Source organism: Aspergillus novofumigatus, assembly GCF_002847465.1.
Source record: "Aspergillus novofumigatus IBT 16806 chromosome Unknown P174scaffold_5, whole genome shotgun sequence".
NCBI lineage: Eukaryota > Fungi > Ascomycota > Eurotiomycetes > Eurotiales > Aspergillaceae > Aspergillus > Aspergillus novofumigatus.
In genome coordinates this window covers 543,857-567,329 of record NW_020194278.1, presented here as the reverse complement: position 1 = coordinate 567,329, position 23,473 = coordinate 543,857, and the positions used below count along the sequence as shown (strand labels likewise).

At 49.4% G+C, this 23,473-nt stretch overlaps 6 protein-coding genes across 6 annotated transcripts; 4 read left to right on the top strand and 2 right to left on the bottom strand.

The window, feature by feature from the left end:
* Positions 1–356: 356 nt before the first annotated feature.
* On the top strand, positions 357–1,531 carry P174DRAFT_442319 (alpha/beta fold hydrolase). The gene has a single exon (XM_024827550.1). It carries the CDS (start codon positions 470–472, stop codon positions 1,331–1,333), a length of 864 nt encoding a protein of 287 aa, XP_024681077.1. The 5' UTR covers positions 357–469; the 3' UTR covers positions 1,334–1,531.
* A 2,378-nt stretch (positions 1,532–3,909) lies between these two features.
* On the top strand, positions 3,910–6,185 carry P174DRAFT_390763 (sugar porter family MFS transporter). The gene is made up of 5 exons (XM_024823497.1): positions 3,910–4,209; positions 4,293–4,426; positions 4,493–4,681; positions 4,755–5,694; positions 5,748–6,185. Exons 1-5 carry the CDS (start codon positions 4,121–4,123, stop codon positions 6,040–6,042), a joined length of 1,647 nt encoding a protein of 548 aa, XP_024681076.1. The 5' UTR covers positions 3,910–4,120; the 3' UTR covers positions 6,043–6,185.
* A 1,366-nt stretch (positions 6,186–7,551) lies between these two features.
* On the top strand, positions 7,552–9,364 carry P174DRAFT_373264 (putative MFS transporter; the record flags this gene model as incomplete). Its single annotated transcript, XM_024822490.1, has 4 exons — positions 7,552–7,697; positions 7,757–8,068; positions 8,124–8,715; positions 8,774–9,364. The coding sequence occupies 4 exons, from the start codon at positions 7,552–7,554 to the stop codon at positions 9,362–9,364; spliced, it is 1,641 nt and encodes a 546-aa protein (XP_024681075.1).
* Positions 9,365–11,469: 2,105 nt separating this feature from the next.
* P174DRAFT_336749 (uncharacterized protein) lies at positions 11,470–11,723 on the top strand (the record flags this gene model as incomplete). Its single annotated transcript, XM_024821688.1, has 2 exons — positions 11,470–11,600; positions 11,636–11,723. Coding segments are annotated over 2 exons (219 nt in total), but the record flags the coding sequence as incomplete, so codon positions are not given.
* A 2,724-nt stretch (positions 11,724–14,447) lies between these two features.
* On the bottom strand, positions 14,448–16,487 carry glnA (glutamate--ammonia ligase). The gene is made up of 6 exons (XM_024827549.1): positions 16,368–16,487; positions 16,247–16,282; positions 16,059–16,151; positions 15,210–15,714; positions 14,732–15,153; positions 14,448–14,680 (listed from the first exon to the last, which is right to left on the bottom strand). Exons 1-6 carry the CDS (start codon positions 16,368–16,370, stop codon positions 14,663–14,665), a joined length of 1,077 nt encoding a protein of 358 aa, XP_024681073.1. The 5' UTR covers positions 16,371–16,487; the 3' UTR covers positions 14,448–14,662.
* Positions 16,488–20,314: 3,827 nt separating this feature from the next.
* Positions 20,315–23,404, bottom strand: P174DRAFT_451799 (RNA polymerase II mediator complex middle subunit MED1). Its single transcript, XM_024829034.1, has 2 exons — positions 21,463–23,404; positions 20,315–21,405 (listed from the first exon to the last, which is right to left on the bottom strand). Exons 1-2 carry the CDS (start codon positions 23,113–23,115, stop codon positions 20,749–20,751), a joined length of 2,310 nt encoding a protein of 769 aa, XP_024681072.1. The 5' UTR covers positions 23,116–23,404; the 3' UTR covers positions 20,315–20,748.
* Between the last annotated feature and the right edge of the window lie 69 nt (positions 23,405–23,473).

Here is a 23,473-nt window from a genome sequence, read left to right as displayed (position 1 = left end):
CCTACGTAGAGCTCAAACCTGCATTTCGGCCTTGGATCGCCCAGTAGTGTGGATGCATTCGAAAACCGATCTTATCAAATCAACATTGATACTGTGGTGCCTGATATCGCCTTCCATGTCAGGAAACATTGAGATACTCTGCCGAACCGACAGATCCAATATGTGGTTGGTGTAAATTCCTGTTGGTGATATTATCCAGTCATACCTACTAATAGAATATTATATGAAAGATACAAGGGCCTACGTACCTTAGGATGAAAAGCCTGGATGACTAGTCATGACTCATGCAAATTGAGCAAACTAGGCGACTGATGACAATCTGGCCACATTTTAACTTAGGAGTAAGCAGCACTGTGTCAGCACCATAAGATGGCTTGTTTATTGTCTATAATTAAATGATCTGTACCCCTGTGATCGACTACTCTGGTTCCTGCTCCTCATATGTCCACAAATTCACCACAGTAACAAAATGGAACCTATTCTATCTGCACATGAAATCGGCGAAGGACTTCCCGTTTTGATCATTCATGGATGGAAGATGGAGGCAAGAGTCGAGGAGCTGGACTTTGAGCCCGTTTTCAGCAAAACACCGGGACTTCGCCGGATTTACGTGGACCTTCCAGGCATGGGCGCAACACCTGCAAATAATGTCAAGGATCTGGACGATATCTACCTTCGCCTGGTGCAATTCATTGATTCTCGACTTGGGAGGTCAAGATTCTTACTTGTCGGCTCATCATGTGGCGCGTACCTTGCACGTGCGATAGCTCAAAAATATATTGAGCAAGTCGATGGTCTACTATTGCGCGTACCGCTCATAGAGCCAAAGGACAGCATGCGCGATCTCGATGCTTTCAAACCTCTGGTTGCAAATAAGCAACTCATGTCGGACATGTCGGCCGAAGACAAGGGTCTTCTTGGAAACGTTCTCGTTCAAACGCCTGCTTACGTTCAAAATTTGAAGGCAAAATACGAGGATGTTTTGCTTCCAGCGGAGAGGAAAGCCGACAGTAAGGTGTTAGATCCGATCCGAGAAGATCCACATCGATATCAGTTATCTTTTTCCTTGGACAATGAAGGTGCCAAGTTCTTTGCACCCACGCTTGTTATATGTGGTCGGCAAGATGAGAGCGTTGGCTATCGAGACAGCCTTCGCTTGCTGGAGCTCTATCCACGATCAACCTATGTTGTTCTAGATCGTGGTACGCATGGCCTTCCTATCGACGAGACAAGTGTTTTTGAAGCCCTTGTTCGTGACTGGATAACCCGGGTTAATGAATGGCGAGGTCGCACGGACAGAGAAGTGTATGGTGACTCTATAGATGGAAGGTAGTGCACCAATCAAAAGGGTAAGTAGCCTGCAACATAATGCTCTAAGGAGGGAACTAGATGTGATGCCATGGCAGTTAACCCAGGGGAAAGGCCATGACAATGAAAGAACTGCAGAAATGCACTTCTACGATGTGCGGAAAAGCCCTGAATATATACATATATATATGTGATAGCCCAAATTGAATGGGATTAGGGTCTTGGAGGATTTCCGGCTGGAACTGTGGCGTCACCGTATCGTGGATCGAATACGGGAGCTTAGTATAAGGTCCCGATGGTGTAGGTTTGTAAATTAATGAAGAGGTTCAGAGCGTTCGGTGGACACATGAAAATTGAGCCACTACCGTCATCAGCGCCATGAAACCAACCGCCAAGCACCGCCGCGTTTCTGCGACATCGTCAAAACGTAGATTAGGCCATCTTCACTCTGGAATCCACCGTTTGCATATTTGCAAAATAGGGGAAGTTCGGTTCAAGCCGTGGGTATCTAGATCGGACGACTTGATGGATGGGTGAAAGTCAAAGGTTATAGCACTAGGCTGAAAGACGCGTTATTATGAATACTACGTGACGCTTAAGCTCCAGCGAACGTAAGACGCAGTCAATGGCGAGCAAGACAGGACTCAGATACGAGCAATGGAAATCCAAACTGCCTATTATGATTTATGGCACTTGTCAAAAGACTCGGACCGTGAACGACGAAGCGAAATGAAGCGAGATGGTATGATATGATATGATCAGGCCCGGAATTGCCCGAATAGGCAGTTCCGGCGGGTCTCCAGCGCAGGCAGACATAGCAGCGGTGCGACATCAATCATCGATAACGGCTAAACGAGTCAATCAGAGCGAAAGAGTCGGTGGAGCGGCGGTGCACGTTCCATTTCAGTCAAGTGCTTGAGCCTCCCGGCTCCCGAGTCGAGGACTTTGATGGAGGGTAGGCGACTATTCGCGTTCTGTACGATTTAGTGGTTACTTGGTCCGAGTTGCTGGTGGGCAAAGTCAAAAAGGGCGGGAGGAGGGCGTCCACGGGAAGAGAAGCGACCTGGGGAAGGTGGACCAAAGGCACCAAAAGGTACCTTACCAACTGCCGAAGTAAGGTACTTTGGTAAATGGTATCCTACACCTACACTTCACGACTAAAGGACTCATGCGTCTCTACTGAGAGATATATATATATTGACAATACATTTCTTTTCTCGCGCTTGAGCATAGACCTTCCTTGAAGGCTTGCGTTTTCTTTTCTTTTGCTTCTGGAGAGATTCCCGGTCTTGGATGTGGGGCCGATCTGTTCTCGGCCAAGATGCTGTGTATCCCGGACTGGGTTTCTCCGGCCCGTGTTTCGGCCTTGGACGTTGGAGATCGGCCTGAACTTCACTCAACTTAGTCAACTGCGCCAATTCTCTTCACTAACTAGCTGTGAACTTGCATCATCGCATGAGACAGCATCTGAGAAACACGAGGGACCTATGTAGTTCGTCTCCGCTGCTTTGTTATTGGCAAATGAGGATACGTACTACTGTCTGGCGTCCTTACGGAAGACGTAGAGAGTATGGACTACTCCGTACGGATCAGTTGTCTCCGAGACTCTCTAACTCCAGATTCATGAATAATCAGTCATAAGATGTCAATCGAGATCAACCCACCTTGACGGCGCTTATGTCTGATGGCATAGTAGTCGACCATGGCCCCATGGGTACGAAGTATATCTAGTATTCAAGTGACGGCCACGCGAAGGACCACGCGAGCAATCACGAGCTCAGGAGCGCGAGGGACAATTACATGTTTAGTGACCATTGTTCCATTCTCCAACGTGACATCTTATGTAAAACCAAAGAGAAACACAACAAAAGAATCCAAAGAACCGGCGATTTTTCCGACCGCGGAATCGTCTCCTCACTCTCGTGTATCTACCCGTGCTCGAAGTACTCAGTACTTCTCTTACTTCTGGACCAGTATTCCTCGGGTTGCCCAAAACAGGTTAGCGCATGGACGTCTGCGGTTAAACCAAGAGAATCAAACCCACACCATGACGGCATAATAATCCATAGGGATTGGGGAGATATCGATATCGAGTAATAATAATGTTTTCAATCAACAATTCTACATGCTAAATCTAAGTTTCACGCCGGCCATTCCCCGCCGATCAATCAAGCCACACCAATCATCGTCCTTTGGACTTTCTCCTCATCAGGGTCGGGGTCAAAGTGGGGAATCTGTATACACCGCGCCTCTGTACCCCCCATACCCCCATACCCCCATACCCCAATGCAATGAACGAGCCACTACCCGACTCACGAAATGACGGGGAAATTCGCTGCCTGGCTCGATCCGGAGATGGTGGAGTTCATTTCCAACCGTCCCTATCCAATCTCCTCCAGGATGGTATTCGCTGATTTGCCCGTGAGGTTGTCTGTGATACCAAATCATGCCCGCTCATTGCTGCTTTGGGCAAAGTACCTGCCTTAGGTTCTCTGTGACTGCTTCATGCTTGAGCTCATACTTTCACCAGGATCCTAGTATTAATGATCATTATTGGCTCTTTCTTTCCTGAACTTATATTTAATAATCCGTCTCTTTTAAAAACCCCATCCGCTTCCCTCGTGCGACGCTGATCTCTTTTTCTCCGAATACTTCTTTTCTCTCTGTTCCCTCCTTCAAATCAGTCCTGGACTTTCCCTCCCATTACATGAGTCTGTCTGCTCTGGGGTTTTAGCCTTTCAGCTGTCTGATTCTTCGAACGGATCTTGTATAGCATTCACTGAAGCATCGAGGCACAGTGCTTTGCGCAAGAATGGGAACCCAACGGTATCTGGGCCTTCAAGGCCACAAGCTCCAGCTGGCTATCGGTATCATTGCCGGTATGGACTTTCTGCTGTTTGGGTGAGTCTGGGATGGATCCATCTTTCTCTGGCATTTTGCATTCTGCGCTTTCCGCTGGCGATACCTGACTCTTCTCCGACTAGTTATGATCAAGGTGTCACTGGTGGTCTTTTGACCTTGGAGTCATTCATCAAATACTTCCCAACAATCGCCCTTAACGGACCTCATTTTGAAAGCCTAAGCCCGTCTGAAAGAAGTGCCCAGTCTACGCGCCAAGGTGGGTTATCAATTCCAGGTCTTGACTGCCCTGTTTTCTCGGTCTGGCGCTTACAATCTGGCTCAGGTATCGTTGTTGCTGCCTACAACTTGGGATGTTTCGCCGGATCGATTCCTACAATCTGGGTGGGTAATTGGCTGGGTCGCCGCAAGACAATCTTCCTCGGTTCCTTGATCATGGTGGTTGGAGCGATCCTGCAGTGTACATCCTACCATCTCCCGCAGTTGATCGTCGGTCGTTTGGTTACCGGTTTTGGTGAGTTCGCCTGCCAGTACAGGCATAATTCCCGAACTCAAGAGGACCCATGTGCTAATTAGACGAAAAACAGGTAATGGTATGAACACTTCGACAGTGCCCACATGGCAATCGGAATGCTGCAAGTCCAACCGCCGCGGTCAGATGGTCATGATCGAGGGTGCCATGATCACTTGCGGCATTACCATCAGTTACTGGATCGATTTTGGTCTGCTTTTTGCGGACCCCAACGAAGTGGCCTGGCGTTTCCCCTTGGCCTTCCAGATCTTCTTTGCAGCGATTATCCTGGTTTTTGTCATGTGGCTTCCCGAATCACCGCGCTGGCTGGTCCTCAAGGGCCGCGAGGATGAAGCAAAGCAGACTCTGACCGCTTTGTTGGGTAGCGACGCCGATGAAACTTTTATCGAGACCGAATTTACCGCCATCAAGGCTACCGTCCTGGAGATGAGCAAGGGTTCGTTCCGCGACATGTTCACCATGACTGAAGATCGCCACTTCCACCGGACCGTGCTCGCCTACGTCAACCAGATGTTCCAGCAGATTTCCGGAATCAACCTGATCACCTATTACATTCCCGTTGTGCTGGAGCAGCAGCTGGGCATGGACATGATCAAGTCCCGGCTGGTTGCCGCTTGCAACGGAACCGAATACTTCATTGCTTCCTGGATTGCCGTGTTCACCATTGAGCATTTCGGTCGTCGTTCCCTGATGTTGTTTGGCGCCGCCGGTATGTCGATCTCCATGGTGATCCTGGCCGTCACTGCCAGTCTCGGCACCGACGCATCCAAAGTCGCCTGTGCCGTCTTCCTCTTCGTGTTCAACACCTTCTTCGCCATTGGTTGGTTGGGTATGACCTGGCTGTACCCTGCCGAGATTGTGCCTCTGAAGATTCGCGCCCCGGCCAATGCCTTGGCTACGTCCTCGAACTGGATTTTCAACTTTATGGTCGTCATGATTACTCCGGTGGCATTCGAGAACATCAAATGGCGGACCTACATTATCTTTGCCGTCATGTAAGCTACCCTCCACTCTTCTGTTTACGGTACAGACCGCTAACCAATGACAGCAACGCCGCCATCTTCCCCGTTGTGTACTTCTTCTACCCTGAGACTACCAGACGGTCTCTGGAGGAGATGGACCGTATTTTCCGAAAGACCAAGAGCATCTTCTCTGTGGTTCGCGTTGCGAGGGATGAGCCACACATGTATGGCAAGAAGGGCGAACTTTTGCTCACTCTGGATGATATTGAGGACGACGCCGTGCGCCGTGCAAGCGTGTTGAGCCACGCTCACAAGGAAACCGGAAGCAACAGCGACGAGAACACGAGCTCCGAAAGAGTGGAGCGCATGGAAAAGGCCTAGATCATTGACGCAACGAATAATAGACCTCTAGATGAGGCAATGTTGTATGAGTCGGGCGGTTGATACTGTCTACTGCATGGCTATATATATACCCCGCTTGAATTAATTGTACTGAGATTTTAGATTTTATTTTTCATTTTGACCATCAGATTCCAGGCTTTCCTGTCCATCGTAGAAGTACATATCTATAGGTCTTCCGTCGTCGTAGCCGTCCCCTCGGGTTAACTGCACATCGCATCACATCTAGTCTTTTTCTCAGAGTTTGTGTTGCAGGATACAACCCTCTCATTGGTGCACTACTTTCCATCTATCGATTCATCATACAGCTGATTACAGCATGACATGCATTGCTCTGGTCCGATCGAGTCCTTCATATAAGTTGGTTGAAAGAAAAGCTGGGGAGTACCACGCAAAGTAGCAACTCAAACCAGACCTTCGATGGGGGCATGACGAATATCAGTATTTACTATTTACGAAATTCACGGATAAGAGCATCTAGAACCACCAACATCCCGCACCAGAGCGGAATCGGTAGAAGTGGCTTTGACCGACATCGGCAGCTCGAAAGCTAAACTATATACGTACTGTGACTCATTCAAGGTTTGGGGCGTCTGCTGCAGTGAGTGAGTGTTGGGAAATTGGCGTTGTGACCAGCCGGTCGTTGAGTGTGGGGTAGGTCCGCTGAATATAGTTTTTCTTCGCGATACCATTAAAGGAATAGAAACGAAGAGATGAAGCTATCCAGATAACCCGTCGTTCAAACAAAGTTTGGCTTTTGGCGGGAGGAATTTCCGCTCCGGGTTTAAGCGTCGAAGCTTCAGGAAAAAAAGTAAAAAAAAGTTAGTCCGATCGTCGGATTGCAAACTCCGCTCCACGATCAGATTAATATTGAGATTTGAGACTTGAGACTTGGGGATATTCAGATATCCTGGTTGAGTTTCTTGGTATACTTTTTTGTTGCTGTGATCTTGTTGATTTGACGAGTGTCTGGACTCGTTCTGCTTGTTCTGAGTCCTGACGGACTTAACTACTGCGAATAAAGTACTAATATCAGCCTCGGCTCTGCGTCATCAACCAGGTACGTTGAATAATGAGACTATGTTTCCTTGCAAGTCTATCTACATACAGTATACGCTGGAGGGGATTTTCAGTATCCTGATGGATGATTTTTTCTCATTGCCTATTCCGGAAGAATGAGACTTAATGTCTATCTGGGCAGCGACACATGCTAATTGAAATCATTAGACCCATCTCGGACAAGCCAGTGTGGGAAGACAATCTTCATCATTGCAATCCTGATATTTGACGCTTCGACCTATCTGGCCGTGCGGGGCTTGCAGACCTCTTCCATACGTTGAAGGTTCTGCGTTATATCCTGTGGTCCCGACTCGACCGGTCTCTTTGTTCTTCTATTTGATTCAATCATTTTAGAATTCTGTATACTCGCCTGCACCATCAATGCAGCTCTAATCATAATTGATATCCCACCACTCACACCAGCTCCTCAACATGTCCTCATCAGAACCAGAAATCCGTCCCCAAGACGTGGGAAAGCATCAAGACACCGAGAATGTCCGGGAACCATCAACTGACACTCAGAATGACGTCGAATCTGGCGATGAGCCCAGCGTCGCTGAGATTGAGCGCGTCTATAGGTGAGTCTCCGCCTAGTGCCTGCCGTGATGCTACAGAAAGAAGCTCACAGCCAATTTAGAAAACTAGACTATCGAATCATCCCTGCCTTTTGGGTACTGTACTTTCTCTGCTCTGCCATCCGATCCAATGTCGGTCTGGCACAGACGATGAACATGGACGTAGGCCACGACCTCGGGTCCGTGCTGCACCTGACGCCTCATCAGATCTCGACCGGTCTCGCCTTGTTCTACGTCTGCTATGTGGTCTTTGACTTGCCCTCGAATCTGGTGATGACCAGACTCAGCCCGCATGTCTGGATGAGTCGGATCGTGATCAGCGTGGGTATCATTGGCAGTTGCATGGCCGCCATGAAAGCAGCGTGGAGCTTATAGTATGTTTAAATCTCTGATCCGGTGGAGTTTGCAATTTCTGACACCACGCACAAGTCTCCTTCGTCTTCTTCTCGGCATCGTCATTGCCGGCATGTGGCCCGGAATGACCTATTACCTCACCCTCTTCTACCCTCCCTCTAGGACGGGCAAGCGCATCGGCCAATACTTCACTGCCGCTCAGATCTCCGCCGCTGTCGTGGGCCTGGTCTCGGCAGGGTTCCAGAAGATGGACGGCGAACGTGGCCTCGTAGGCTTCCAATGGATGTTCCTCGTCTACGGCATCATCACCATTGCTGTTGGCATCGTCCTCCTCTGGTGGCTTCCCGACCGGCCCCTGGCTCCCGGCGTCGAACCTCCCCAGCGCAAGTATCTCCGGTGGCTCCCGCGCAGCCCGCCCGCCCTCGCAGGCCGGGACGCAGAGATCCATTACCACGACCTGAAGCGCGTCTACCACCGTCCGCAGTGGTCCCTCCGCGACCTTCTCCGCGTGTTCCTCGACTGGCGCCTGTGGCCGCTGCTAGTCATGTACTTTGGCGTAGTAGGCGTGGGCATCGGCGTCCAGAATTACGCCACCGTCATCATCAGGGGAATCGACCAGTCCCTAAGCGGGATTGACCTGAGTCTCCTCACAGCCCCCATCTGGCTTGTAAGTCCCCCTGCCAACCAAACCCCCGGGTGCCAAAGGCGTCAACTGACATCAGTAGATGGATCTCCTCGGTATCCTGCTGGTAACCCCCTTCTCCGACCGGTTCCATAAACACCGCGCCCTCTTCTTCTCCCTCCCCGTCTGCCTCCAGATCCTCGGCCTCCTCCTAACAACCTACGCCGGCTCCGCCTCGAACCCCTGGCCCCGCTACGGCGGCCTCCTCATCGTCGGCTTCGGCCTCGGGCCCACCGTCCCCATCACCATGTCCTGGACAACCGAGGTCTTCCAGCCCCGCCACGGCGAAGTCGGCGTCGCCGCCGCCTCGGCCGTCGTCTCTGGGTGGGGAAACCTCGGCAGCATCCTCACCACCTACGCCCTCTACACCGGCTGGCCCAGCGATAGTGCCGCCCCCGGCCGCGCCAAGTTCCGCAAATCTAATCTTGTGATGGTGGGTATCCTGTGCGCTAGTATCCTTTCGTCGGTGATCATGCAGACTGGTCTCTGGCTAGCGGAGCGGAGGAGGCGCGCTCGCGGAGGGGATGAGCCGGGGAAGATTGTCGATGGTGCGGCTAGGCGCGAGGCTCAACAGCGTGGTTTGCAGGGCTTGGGGTCTTCGGGTCTTTTCCGCATCTTCAGGAGGGGCGCATAGTTTAGACATGTGGTAAATATATCGGTCGCTCACGATTGACTTGGAAAAATAAAAGATAGATACTGGCTTCTTTGCTCTGTGATAACGCAGTGTACAATGCAAATATTATCAAAAAGACTAATAGGTATCAAGAGACTTAGTTTAAGGTGTTTTGCGGAGACTTTGGAGCACCTGTCACTAAGCGAAAACGAGGACTATAATCGAGCAGGGTCCACACGAACCATGCATGCGCTGCTGCAAGGGCCCATTGCAGGGGGCTCGAGTGGTCCACTAGCAGATGCGTTAGTCCTAGGCACGGCTAAAAGACTCAGTTGACTCTATCTCCGATTCTAGCGCTTACCGGCCGATAGAAAGTAGGAAGGCGGCGGACAGGTTTCGATAAACAGCTGCCCTCGGCTGCGAAATGTCTCCAGCTCACGATGCACGCGAGTGGTCTCGGGTGTGCAGCGAACCACCACGGGGACTAGGGAGCCCAAGATCAGTATCGTTGCGACATTCCTGTCCAGACGGTGGAGAGTATCGTATCCCGCTTGCCGTCCTCTAGAGGTGTTGGTGCATGGGCGTTCTGCTCATAGATGAAGATAACACTGCGGAGATGGGTCCTTATTATTATTGTATATGGACATGGCTACTAGTCTACGCTCGAAGCTGCCTTTTCTGCTCGTACTAGACTAGACTACTAGACTACTAGATGTATCCACTATAGGCACGGATAGTAACCCTAGTTGGCCTGAGGTCCACTCAGTCCCAGCCAAGGAGGCCAAAGGACTAGTTTAGAGCTTCATTTTGCTTAGTACTGTAGCTAAGAACTGAAGCTACGAAGTTCCAGTTCCTAGTCTACACCCGATCGAGTCTGTCTCGCCTACAGGATACTCTTACGGTCTTACCTCTGGGGACTGTGGCCATACAGCTAACTACCGAGACCTTTTCTGTGTTGGTCAGTCCAAGCGAACGAGACTCAAATTTATAACTAGTGTTACTGCAGCCTCAAGTGCCTCACTACACAGCTGTTCGGTTTCCCATGGATCAGAAATTGCCGAGATCCCTTTCAAGCCCAGCATCTTCATATCATCCCTATCCCTATCCCTGGCCAGTATGATCCCGATGAGGTGTTTGGAAATCCCACTTCCACCACCACTACCACCACCACCACTACCCCGGTTCCCAGTTTCACGACGACGACGACCCTGGATGCCATTGACTGTTACGACACTTTGTGAGGACAGCGGCCTAGCCAAACCTGGTAAGAGGAGGTCGTGTCCGCCCCCGTCCTACAAGGCCGGCCCGAACCCAGCAGTCTGCGATGCCGTTTTTCGTGTGCGATGTCGACAAGTGGCCGAACGTCTGCAACAATGCCCGCTCGGCAATGGACAAAAAGGGGCACCCTCCGTCTTGACGTACAGGGAAAGAAGGTCCACGCCACGGGCCGATGGCTGGACTACCACGGAATCGACGAGAACGACGGCGGCGCCAAACGCAATGAGGTAACCCGCGCCGGAACGATCCAACCAAGTATCCAACCAAGAGGACCTGCTGGGGGATTTTGATAGGCTGCGAGGTCGAAGAATATCCTTTCGGGAATAGCCAAACCGGCGCCCCTGGCCAGGCCAATTACAACGACCGCCCGGCCTTGCGTTTGATCCCCCAGGAGGGAGAATAGAGACCACGGGGCCGAAATGGGACAGTCCATCAGAGAGCTGAAGAAGCAGACGCAGAAAACACAAACCCAACCTATTGTATGTTTCCGTTTTCCGTCCAAATCGCCCCCGTCAATTGCTAATTCCGTCATCTAGGCGTCGAGGTCACCAGCTCCTCTGGAGCCGCCATGAAGGCCGACTATTGCATCACCGAGTTCTACGACTGCAACAACACATGCACTGCAGCTTACGGCCCGGGCTGCATTTTTGGTCAACCAGCTTAGCCAACAGGATCGCCAGGCCGTCAAAAAGGCAGGGCTTCAGAGCACCCGGGAGTGGGGATCTCTGGTTCGACGACCCTGCCCATCCGAACCGCAAAATGGGCGCACACCCTGCATTGGGATCCCGCGGGCTTGCAGCAGAACCCGCCGGTCTATTCGGCCGTCACGTCGACCATGCCACCACGGTTTTCCCCCTCGTACGGCCCCGAATAACAAGGACCAACCGCCAGGCCCGGGCCAGAAGATCTACGTGGGCAATTTCCCGCTGGGCTCGTGGGAGCTCTCCTTCGTCCAGAGCCGGGAGGGGGGGAGGGGTGGGTGGAGGCAATACCTACACGGTAGGGGAGTCCAAGGGTGTGGTTGCCCCAGGCCGACGGTAGCCATCTCATCTATGACGATCCTCCCAACGGGCTCTTCCCGTATCTCCGGAAGTGCGACCCAGCCGGCTCCGAAGATCAAGATCCAGAGGACGGGGCCAGCGCTCCCCTTGCGAATGCGAACCTCCTCCACAAGCCTGCACTCAACGCTACAATCACCGGCCTCAACGACTTCCCGCTGCCGGTCAACAACCTCAGGCGGCCGCGCCGCCCTCTCCGGGCCCTCTCCGGGACCAGCTTCCTCGACCACGCAGGTCGGGTCTACACCGACGTCCTGAGCTGTGAATTAGCTGCCGATCTCGACGCCTGCTCCGACTGCGACCCCCAGGGGATAGAGTGGGACTGTGAGCTTGGGGATTGCTTTTTATATGATGGCGTGTTCATGGGAGCAGATTTCTTAGCTTGGTTTGGCTTACCTAGCCTGAGCACTCACAAGTCACAACCTAGGTAGCTGGTAGCCACCTCCATATTCAGCTCCAACTCCTTGGAGGTTTGTCTTTTTATACTCACACCTGGGTCTCTCCCCCAGCTTCATATTGAATAGCGGCATTGCAAGTACTTAGCAGACACTAGGGCCTTTAGAAAGGTATACAGGCCACAGCCATATGGAAATGTCGAGGTACGTGGCGAGAAGTTTGGCAGATTGACACCATACGTATAACGTAATTCCCGGGTCAGCCGCCATCCCGGGTCAGCCGCCACCCCCCATTTGAATTCAACGCGTTCAAATTTGAAGCTATCCAAACCAACCAAAATAATATATTATTCCATTGGATCTAGCTAGTATTATGTGTAGGGCATCTAGTTCTAATATGCCCTATAATAAAGCAATTTGAATACCTTGGTGGCGCGCGTCTTGGGGGTTCTGAATGTAAAGGTATAGAACCAGTAGATGACCCCCCAATATCATTACTTTGCTTATCTCTTACCTGGATAAGATCCCTAGCTTCCTGTATGCTGAGTCCTTCATTAGGAGTCATCTGATGTCTAGATTGCTTCCTTTTCTGCTTCTCCTTCTCATTGGCTGCGCGTAGATCATGGTTTTCCTTCACTAGTAGGGCTGCACTGTGCATAGCCATTTCACAACCCTTGATAAGCTGCTGTATAGCTAATTTTGAAGGCGTTGAAGGGCTTTAAGATCGTTGTTTTAGAAGCTTCTTGACTGAAGATGCTTGCTTTTGTAATTGCCAAAGTGTATGAGGTGTAGCAAGCCATGATGAGCTGGTTAATTGACTTGCGCGGCTTGGAGGGGGGTAGGGGTAGATATACAGATATTTAGCTTCTCAAGCACCCTCTTTGGATTAAAAGGATAGATTCTGGCTGCTGCAAAGCTATTTTAAATATTTTGAGGCTTAAAAACCTCTAGATAAGCTGTTGGATATGCTCTAAGAAAGTCAAACTTATTAATATAGTTGTATCCTGCGCGTATCTTGTCCTCAATAAGTTTTCCGTAAGCATGCTTTAAAGGCCCGAAACAACCAACATCTAGTGGTTATAAGAGATGAGAAGAATGGGCAGGCATGCAGATAGCAATAATATTATTATCCTTGCAGGCTTTATCAAAACCTGGTATTAGATGGCTCCCGTGGCCATCTAGAATAAGGAGATGATATCTTCCAACTATACAGCCTGTTATTACAGGAATAAAGACCTTTTAAAGCCACTGAAGGCCTATCTCATCTATCATCCATCTATTTTCACTAACTTTAATTCTCCAGTCAGGTGGTAGATTATGATCTTAATACCATCCTTCAATATGAACCTTCCCCTTGAAGATTATACATGAAGGAAGCACCCAACCAGTTATATTAACATATTCAATTATTGTAACCCATTCCCAATTGCCTGGCTGAATAAGATGAGGCTTCCCTGGCATATTAGCTCTTATAACTACCTTAGTAGTTGCAATCAAGCCCATAGCAAAGCTAGTTTCATCAAAATTATAGATATCCTTATAGGAGATGCCATATTGCATTTGAATCTGTTATAGGCAGTCAAACCACCCCTTAATGATCTTCGGATCCTCACATTAAGCTCAGCTATAATTATATCGTCAAGCATATCGAGTTTTGATTTCCTCACGCTGGTTGGTAAAGATAGATACCCAGTTCTTGCCAATAGGTTTGAATCCAGAGGGATTATCTGCCTGAAGAAGGATATTAGCCCATTTCTTGCACATGACATGGCCTAGGGGGCACTCCACGTCGATCCCTGGATAGTATCCATTCTACCAATGATTCTTCCTGCGTAGGAGATAGTTGGTGATTATGGTTGCGTTTTTCAATTCGATATTGGCATCCATTGAGTCGGTCATGGAGGGTAGATCTAGGCACATCAAATATATCAGCAGCGCGTTGAACGCTAGAAATTTCCTTCTTTTTCAAAGCAGATATTGCTAACTGAATCCTTCCCTCTTGTTCCACCAAATTTCTAGGGGTTTGACGCGGTTTTCGTGGCATGGTAGTGGTTTGGATAGCTTCGAATTTGAACGCGTTGAATTCGAATGGGGGGTGGCGGCTGACCTGGGATGGCGGCTGACCCGGGAATTACGTTATATAGCGAAGCTGATTCATCTACTGCAGGACCCATGCAGCAAAACAGCATTAAACAATGTTGTAGAGTGGTATACTACTACCATAAAGAAGGTCTTGCCACTGTATATAAGCTTAGTTGTCCTGATCAAATGATTGTTCTCCATTTCACCTCGGAAAGAAGTCCTCTATGCTGTACGTGACACATAACCCACATGGGAAGACAAAGAAATTTGATTAAAAATGCAACAGCAGCAGTGGGTAACGAACGCAAAGGCGCAAGCTCTGGCATCTCGAGAGTAAGAGTGACAACCTGAAATACCGACATTAAGGATGGGAAAAACGAGAAAAGAAATCTATGTTTGCTCCACACGTTGCCAGGCCGCTCTTGTAGTTCTACACCCAGTTGACGCCGGCGGGTATACTAGCGCTAATGAAATGTTTGCACATTTTGTTTTGATATCGAAGATATCTAGTTACCACCGCAGAGCTATGGAGTGGTTAGCAAAGTTCACCTTGACATGAAAAGGTGCAAACTTACAGTCTCGACGATGATGCCGGTGATCTGGTAGGGATCAGCGTTACTGGCGGGACGGCGGTCCTCGAAGTAACCCTTGCCGTCCTTGGCAACCTGGCGGGGAATACGAATGCTGCCACCACGGTCGGCGACACCATAGCTGAACTTGTCGATGCTGCCGGTCTCGTGACGGCCAGTGAGACGCTCTTCGTTGCCCTCACCGTAGACGGCAATGTGCTCGTTGTGACGGGCTTCCAGCTTCTGCATGTAAGTCTCGATGGCCTTCATACCGCCTTCAGCACGAGTGGAGGCAGTAGAGACGTTGGTGTGGAGACCGGCTCCGTTCCAGTCACCCTTGATGGGCTTAGGCTCGAAAGAAATCTTGACGCCGAACTCTTCAGCGACGCGGTGGAGCAGGAAGCGGGACATCCAAAGCTGGTCACCCACTGTTGTGTTGGTCAGTACTGGCTAATTCAATGCGAGTGAAATGATTATGACGTACTCTCAATACCCTGGCAGGGACCGACCTGGTACTCCCACTGGGAGGGCATGACCTCAGCGTTGATACCAGAGATCTTGATACCGGCGTACAAGCAGGCGCGGTAGTGAGCCTCAACAATGTCACGGCAGTAAACCTTGCCAGTTCCGACACCGCAGTAGTAAGGACCCTGAGCACCGGGGAACCCGCCCTTGGGCCATCCGTAAGGCCAGCCGTCAGTGCCGAGGAGGGTGTATTCCTGTTCCAGACCGAACCAGAACTCTTCCTTGGCGTGTATCTCCATCAGGCGGTTGGCCTCATGACGGTAGTTGAACTTGTTGGGGGTTCCATCCGAATCCCAGGTCTCGCAGAGAACGAGAATGTTATCGCCACCGCGGAACGGATCAGGGAAGATAGCAACAGGGCGGAGGTAGACATCGGAGTTGTCACCGGGGGCCTGGCCGGTGGAAGAACCGTCAAAGTTCCATTCAGGGAGCTCATCGACAGATTTAACAGGCGTGGCGAGAGTCTAGATGGACGAGTGTTCGAATTAGCAAACATGCTTCTCAAGATCGTGCTGCTTTGTATCGCCTGTCACGTGTCACGGGAAGGTGCAGATATGAAATCATGGCTTGCAGTTTCCAGTCACCGTGCGCAGGGCTTATCGAAAGAGCGCGCGCGTTAAGATAACAGCGCGCCTCATGTCACTTCGCAAGCCCTGCATCCCAGCGACCATAACCAGCAATATCCATGTATCCATCCTCGTGGCCAAGACTGTCCCATTCACACGGAGTCTATGCCCACAATCGCTCTTCCACGTAACACGTAGGATCGGGTTTGATTTGATTGGAAAGTAGGAACAAAGTTGCATACCTTGGTCTTGCAGCGGCAGTTACCGACAGCGTCGATCCAGACATACTCAGCCTGGACATGTCCCCGTTGGTCGAGGCTCATGTATTTCATGAGCTGTTGCCAGCACACAAAAGTCAGTATGACTGTTTCCTCTAAACCGCAGAGGCGGCCGAAGGAAAAATTGTAAAATCAACAAAGAGGAAACGCACATTCTCCGTGTTGGAGATGACGGTTGATGTTTCAGCCTAGTAGCAAGAGGGTACAAGTCAGAACACCAGTCTTCCACGAAATCACCCTAAACATCGTATTCGAATGTATTGAAGGACTCACCATGATTGGCAGAATGTGTGGTATGAATGATAGAGAGATTCGCAGAAGCAGAGCAAGCGAAGACTTCAATTACTTAAAATGAAGTCGATTCCAGTAGACAGAGAGATTGACGACGACAATAATCCAGAGATGGACGGAAGCGACGATATACTGAAGAGCAGATAAGAGAGAGAGAGCGGGTTAAAGTGTTAAATAACGAGGAAGAGGATAAAGGATGGAGATGAGGCGAAATGGATGTATGGGAGTCACAGTGGAAATGTGGGTGGGGGCGAGGATATCCTTCAAATTTAAGGCAAGAAGGACGACATGAGGGCGATCGATTTCTTTGGGGCGCCGGGGGGCAAAATTCAGTTATTTTACGGGAAAGAGGAAGGCACCCAGAATAATCCCACTGGAAGATCCATCAAACTGAAATTTAGATAGGGAAACAGTTTGAAAATTACCTTACCCGCTGGTTGCTGGGCGCCTTCCCGTAATACAAATTCCCACCAGTCAGCTTCACTATCCACTTCTGACTATTCCTGCCTGCATGATCGAACCATCTGGCCTCTGCAAGTATTCCTAGAATTGTTGATTTGAGATAGATTTTGAGGGCTTTTACTTTCTAATGTTCTCACCAATTTCAAATGCTGGATAATATCATGCATTATTCTGGTGCTCAACTGGAATGAGGCAACAGTAAAGTGTGGGCGGAATTTAGTACAAGAGTTTATCATACCAACCATATATCCCTCATACTCATCACCATCACAACCGACCATATAACAGATCAAAATTATCTCTACCACTGTGGAAAGGATATTGTAACTGAGGAATAGATCTTCTCCACTCAATGAATGATCTCGAAAATTCAATAATGACCTCCATGTATGGATGCATACTGCAATCCATCATGCTAAACTATAATACCCGTTTAGGAAATCAGATGGATCAAGAATGACTCCCCCTTTCTCCCATTGCGCAAGGCAGAGTGGCATGTGCATGTAATGTGAAATGCTTCGTCTCTGATAGGCAGATGTATACAGTGTATGGACTAGAGTTCTTTGATAAATCATTTAATAATTTTACCGTCAAAGCGATAAATATCGATTGCAGCCGCCCAGGCGATGGAACTTCCCCGGACTCTCCACCCCACGCCAGAGCAACGACCTGCTCCCGAATAATGCGTTCTGATAAAGATCCGCCGCGATTCTCGTCGATACACATTCGTACTGGTGTGCATGATGTGTCGGCTGACTCTGTCTCAAAAGCAATATCAAGGACATTGCCTGATGCCTGTGTATGATGCTGCAGTCGTAAAGATAGCAGCTTGATTATGTTGCTAAAAGGTATTATCAAACAGCGACCAGGAACGGATGCATATCAATTGCAAGGCCCAATTAGTACGAATCATGCATGCGCCTAATGCAATAGAGCCAAATCTCATTGGTAGGTGTGCTATAATAGCCTACGGGATGCATCACACCTTAAGAAGACATTCACAGGCTATCTGACCAGTTAGCTACAAAATAGTTGAAGTTCCCTAATTGCTCCCAGAGGGCTTATCTCTCCAGAAGATGGAACCGCGGAGATGATTCCGAAGAAATTGGGCACACAGTTGATCCAAGATACTCACTCAGGCTAAGGTATCAGTTGCAAGCGACCAGTGATTTTCAAATACTTCCAGCAGATAATTGCAGTGTAATATGACGGCGCAAAATCGCGTACCTGCGACTTATCGGCGCATGGTTTTGCTTGGATACTCTTAGTCAATTCCTTATCTATGACTGCCCCTCAAAAACCCCGCCATGTCGCGTGGGTGGATCATAGCGCGCCTGCCACATTATCCCCTGTCAGAAAGTTCAGGAAAAATTTAAGTTAGCGGCCGAATGAGAAACTATTACTCGGTCGTGTCATCTCTGCTCAACTTCTCTCTACAGAGCCAACGTTGTAGGAATCAATACCCGATTTCAGACCATATCTGCAGCCCAACCATTCCCTTCAGGCGGGACATTTTGATTTGGGTACCTTACACTTTACCCGGTAAAACTATTACATACACGACCCAGAGACGAGTGCCGAATGTGGGGCGTGGCAACGGTCCTTGGACCAGCCAGAGGGCCGCCGAAACCGGACTGGTGTTACTAAGTATAATTTAGGACGTTCGGAGGACCAGTAATTGGATAACTGTGCGTTTTGCACCGCCTCGAAATTGGCGAACGATGGGAACGGGTCATCGGAAACTGGATAGGATAGATTGTGAGAAAAGTCACTGCGTCAAGATGATTCTGGAGAAGCCATCTTCTCCAGACTTTTGGGTGGCGGCCCTTGCTAGTGTCCGATCTGGGTGATGCGAATCCTTAGTCTTCCCGGCCTGTCTTGACAAGAGGGCCAACGACAACGGAGTCGAATCGGGAGATTCAGGAATCAGCTGCCGACGAGTGGCTGTAGGTTCAGCCCTGTGGCCGATTTACATTTTGTCTGGAGAATCGAGAACCTTGCAGACACCGTACCCCGTACTACAGAGTATAATCACTATTATTACCATGAGCCTGGAAGCTTCTGTTCTGTACGAGAATCAGAGACATTCTCCAGATCATGAAACACAGCCATCGTTCTCTATCAATAGCACACAGGTGGTGCGGCTAGTGCAGTAATAAATAGAACATGTGTGTGGCGGTCCGCAAACACCCTTCTAGCCGGGTGCAGCTTAGCGTCACTCATCCTCCAACAAGTCGAATACATCATCCGTCCGCCTCTCCGGTTTCGCCCTTGATCATATGCAATAATATGAAGTCAATTTTGACTGTTGACGAGGTATTCGAATTCATAAAGTCCAAACAGGAATATATCCCGTTGAAGGCACTTATGACCGAGGACAAAAAGAAGACTATGACCGTCGCCTCGGTAACTTCTGTCCATTGCAATTCGCAAACCTCAAAATGGACGTAATTTTTCGAAAGTCGAAAACGCAACGGTCAATCTCATGAATGATAGTCCAAAAAACAATATGCGGGTAATAGGAAATATATCCCTCACCGACTACTCTAAAAGCCTTCACACATTTGCGAAGGATAATCGCTCATTGCATCGTCCAATAGGCAGCGGATAATAAATAATTTCGAGTCGAGCAATCTCAAATGAAATTCTGAAACAGTAAAAACTACAATTATTATCGTTCTTCCATCGCCAAACGCGTCCGCTGCTTGCCCAGTCATTTCCGCGCTCAGAAAGTTTGCTTATCGCAACACGCTGATTGGATGATTTTGTCGAACCATGACAAACTGCGCTGACTGGATCCTGATCATTTTGATAGTATCACATCTCAGGCACCATTTGCACGTTACTACGCAGTACTCCACCTAATATCGGAGTTCGCATCGTAGAAGGTAGAATGCTCGACTCGAGGTCACAGACATCATGTATCTAGATACTTCTTGAACCCTGTCCTACCATCCAGGTGATCTCTTGAAAGATCAGCTTCAGATTCATCCCACGTAAATCTCAATCTTCGGTGTATAAATGTGGCACTGCAGGCAGTACAGAGTAGATAGTCAGGTACAGTAATTCGCGCAGTTGATCAAACATTCCACGCCCCTTGCCTCGCACCAAAAAAGGAGTCAAGCATTTCGCATGGCAACTCGTGAAGACATCTTCAAGGCATTCTTCTGATACGTAATGGAAACGATGCTTGTGTAGAGTCCCTTGCATGATACTGACATATCAAAAATTGTTAACTAACAAATCGCGCATATTGGCTGTTTAGGCACGTAGTGTCTACACTTGATGTCCCCCGAGCTGCCATATCGTCTCATCTCACAGTGGTATATATTGCTTTTACCGGTAAGCAACTGTACGCACAAAGGAGGTTAGGCGTGGCATGGCAGGGTTGGTTTGTGGATGAACATATCTTTAGATTGCCATTTGATGCTGTTAATGCAGGCTTCCTCCTATGAAAGGATAATTGTGGAATTGTAGTCATCAGTTCATTAGTTACCACTTATGCGGTACTATCTTGCCCCCTACAATTGCGACTCTCATTCGTAAGTCGCTCTCCATTGCGCGCCTTCTGTAATCCACTTGGGAGGTACATGGAGCTTATTTGTTGGCCCAACCTCTGTGATCCCAGCTTCAAGTGTGGCTCGTGGACCTCCTGCTTGAACAGACTAACCGGGGCCGTTGAGTAGACGCGGAGTAGCCTTGGAGCAGTCAGGCAGCACCTGTTGCCATGATTCCTTATGGCAACACTACAAGGCTAGTGCTATGCATGCAGTCTCGTCACCCGACACACAGTAGTATATTGCAACGTGGAAGTCAAGGTCCTGCATTCGACGGCAAGCCAACCGACAGGCTGATTAGACGCTGCTCTCCACTTCAAGGCCTCCGCCATTCGTCACAGGTTTCACCCACGTCCCTTTTGCTGCCGTACCCACCGCGCAACCCATTCTACCAATATCTCGATGTCTTGGGAGATTTCCAGCACCTTGGCTATCTTCTGTTGCAGCTTGTATGACTCACTGTTCTCTGCACCCTTTTCACTATCTGCGGCCGTTTCATCATCTAGCAGGCCAGTCATGTCCACGACTGAAATGCGGCCATTAAGCCCAATCTCCAAACTGATAGAGACTTTGCTCAGGACAGTCTCTGCAGGGGAACTCGCCAAACGAGGATCTTCCACGGTGAAAAGTAGTATTATGACTGGTGATTGTCCAAGTTGCGTCCGTAATGTCACATCTACCTTGACCTCTTCCTGATGGGCAGCAGGATCACGCAGACTTATTGACGGTGACATTGCAATGTCTTTCCCTGAACCTGTAGCAGTAGCATTTGATTTGTTGATTCCATTCAACAAGAAGTCGAGCTTTTGCTCATTCGGATCTTTATTGCTCAGAACGATCACTTTGTTTTTCTTCGTTGGCATTATCGCTTTTGAGGCATTCGGTTGCCTAGGAATCCCCTCTGCGGCTGGATCGGCGTCCTTTCTTGACCCATCGTCCTTTTGCGGCGAATTAAATATTTTGTGAATCAGATTCGCGAGCAATGCATACTGACGCAAAATCTGGAGAGGGCACAAGTGTTAGCATATTAGCGCAGCGCGAGCACAGCTTGTACTTACTGGGAAAACTTCCGCAAGTTGCCGCGGATGTGAAAAGGGGATGTCACGCATCGTCCGCCCTGCAACCGACTCAAACGCCTGAAAAGTGTAACTATGATGCTTGGTGCAGGGATTTCCTTCTTGGTCGAAGCCTTGAACTGACGTCCTGCGCCTTTTGCGGCCGGGCTGAGGTATGTCCTCAGCGCCAAGACCCACTGCACCCGTTGTTGATAATGGTGACCATCCAGGAACTAGCAGACCGTCATATGTGACCATTCGAAATTCGTGTGGAAGCTGAATGCCTAGATGCCTGTAAATGTCTGAAGCTGCCAGGATCGGAACATCAAGAGGTGGCTCCATTCGAGCGACAAAACGGCGGTTCAGTGCAGAGGAGCCCAGCATGTTCGAATCTAGTGCCATTGCGTCTGAGCCACCCGAGCTTAGGGTAGGAGGCGGGTCAGCCCAGTTGACAACTGCAATATCTGAAGCTGCAGCCTCATTCGAGGAGGAGCCATTTGCAGCATTGTTGACCACTGTGAGAACATCAGAGTCCACCCATTCTTTCGAGACACGAAGTGACGGATAGCCTTCTTCGCATTCGATCATTACAAACCATTTTCTATTTTGTGGTTCTGCAACTTCATCAAGCGCTTGATTAGCTGGTCTATCAATGTCCATGGCGTCAGGAGGTGAATCCGTGTGCTTCGCGTCTAAGACCTGCGCTTGGTGGATCCAATAGTCCAAGCTTAGTCCGAGTCGACTTCCCTTGTGAAGGCTTGGTCGGCCAATGGATCCAGCGCATAGATGTTCGTAAACACCCGAGAATTTAGGAAGCTTCTGCTCTTCATCCCATACCCGCTTCAGGCTTTGATAAAGGCCTTCAATGGCCTCAAAGCAATTAACCTCTTGACTGAGTCTGTCATGCTTGGACAGCCACTGCAGGTTTCCATGAAATCCGGTCAAAGATTTCCATAAACCCCGTTCTCCATCTTCCGGGTTTTGCACAAGATCTCGCTTTAGTACAGCAGTAGCTTCTTCCCGTCGTTCGCCATCTGTAGTGTCCGGTGTGGCATAGCTAAGGCTGACGTCTTTCACAACGTTCTGGCCGCGGTGAAATTCAATCTCAAGGTCAACAAAGTTTCCGGCAATGTTAATATTGTCCTCCTGCCAGATAGATTCAAATCCTTCGAGCTGGACTAGACGCTCAATTCCCTCTCTGCAGACTGATCTGCCGGATATACGAGTCCGTAGGAGTTGGACAACATCCTCAATGTGTCTTTTCCGCTCTTCGTCATTATCTCGAGCGGATCCTAGCTTGATACCTTGCATTCCCAGCGCCTGGATGTCATGCTCATTCATACTCGGAACAACTAAGGCATCATGACCGGCAGGAGATGGGCTGATCGCACCGTAGCCACCCAGCGCTAGCAAGGCAGATGGTGAACTGAAGGTGACAGTATCCTCAATGCCTGTTGTTACAGCAAGAGGAGTAGCATATTGGTGAGAGGATACACTTGGCTGATGACCATGGCCATGCCCCGATGCTGATGGAGTCCTTGTTGATGGTGACTTATGCGCTATGGGTCTTGCCATATGCGCGCCAGTAGGTCGAGGAGAAGAGGTCAAGTGGGTTGGGGTTGTTCCCGGATTTTGTTTGGTAGAGGGTGTCGCCATATTTGTCCGTTATTTGATGATAAAAAAAAATCACATTAGAAGGAACAACCAGCAGCCACTCGAGATGACTGCTTTATAATCAATTGGGGTATCATGCAAAGTATGAGGTACAATCAACAACCAAACTAAGGCTGCGATGCTTACTTCCCACGCTACAAGGGGATGCGCAGGAAACCACGGTCGAAACGTCAGGTATCACTAAACCAGCGGCATCCTACGGGAAAGCTTCTGAAAGGAGCATTTTCAATTATCCAGATAAAGAATGAAAGGAAGCCAGCAGCAAAAATCGTCAATGGGAGGAAAGACATGGAGCAACATCGGAAGAGCTACAATAAATTGCCGGCATCGAACTCCGCGG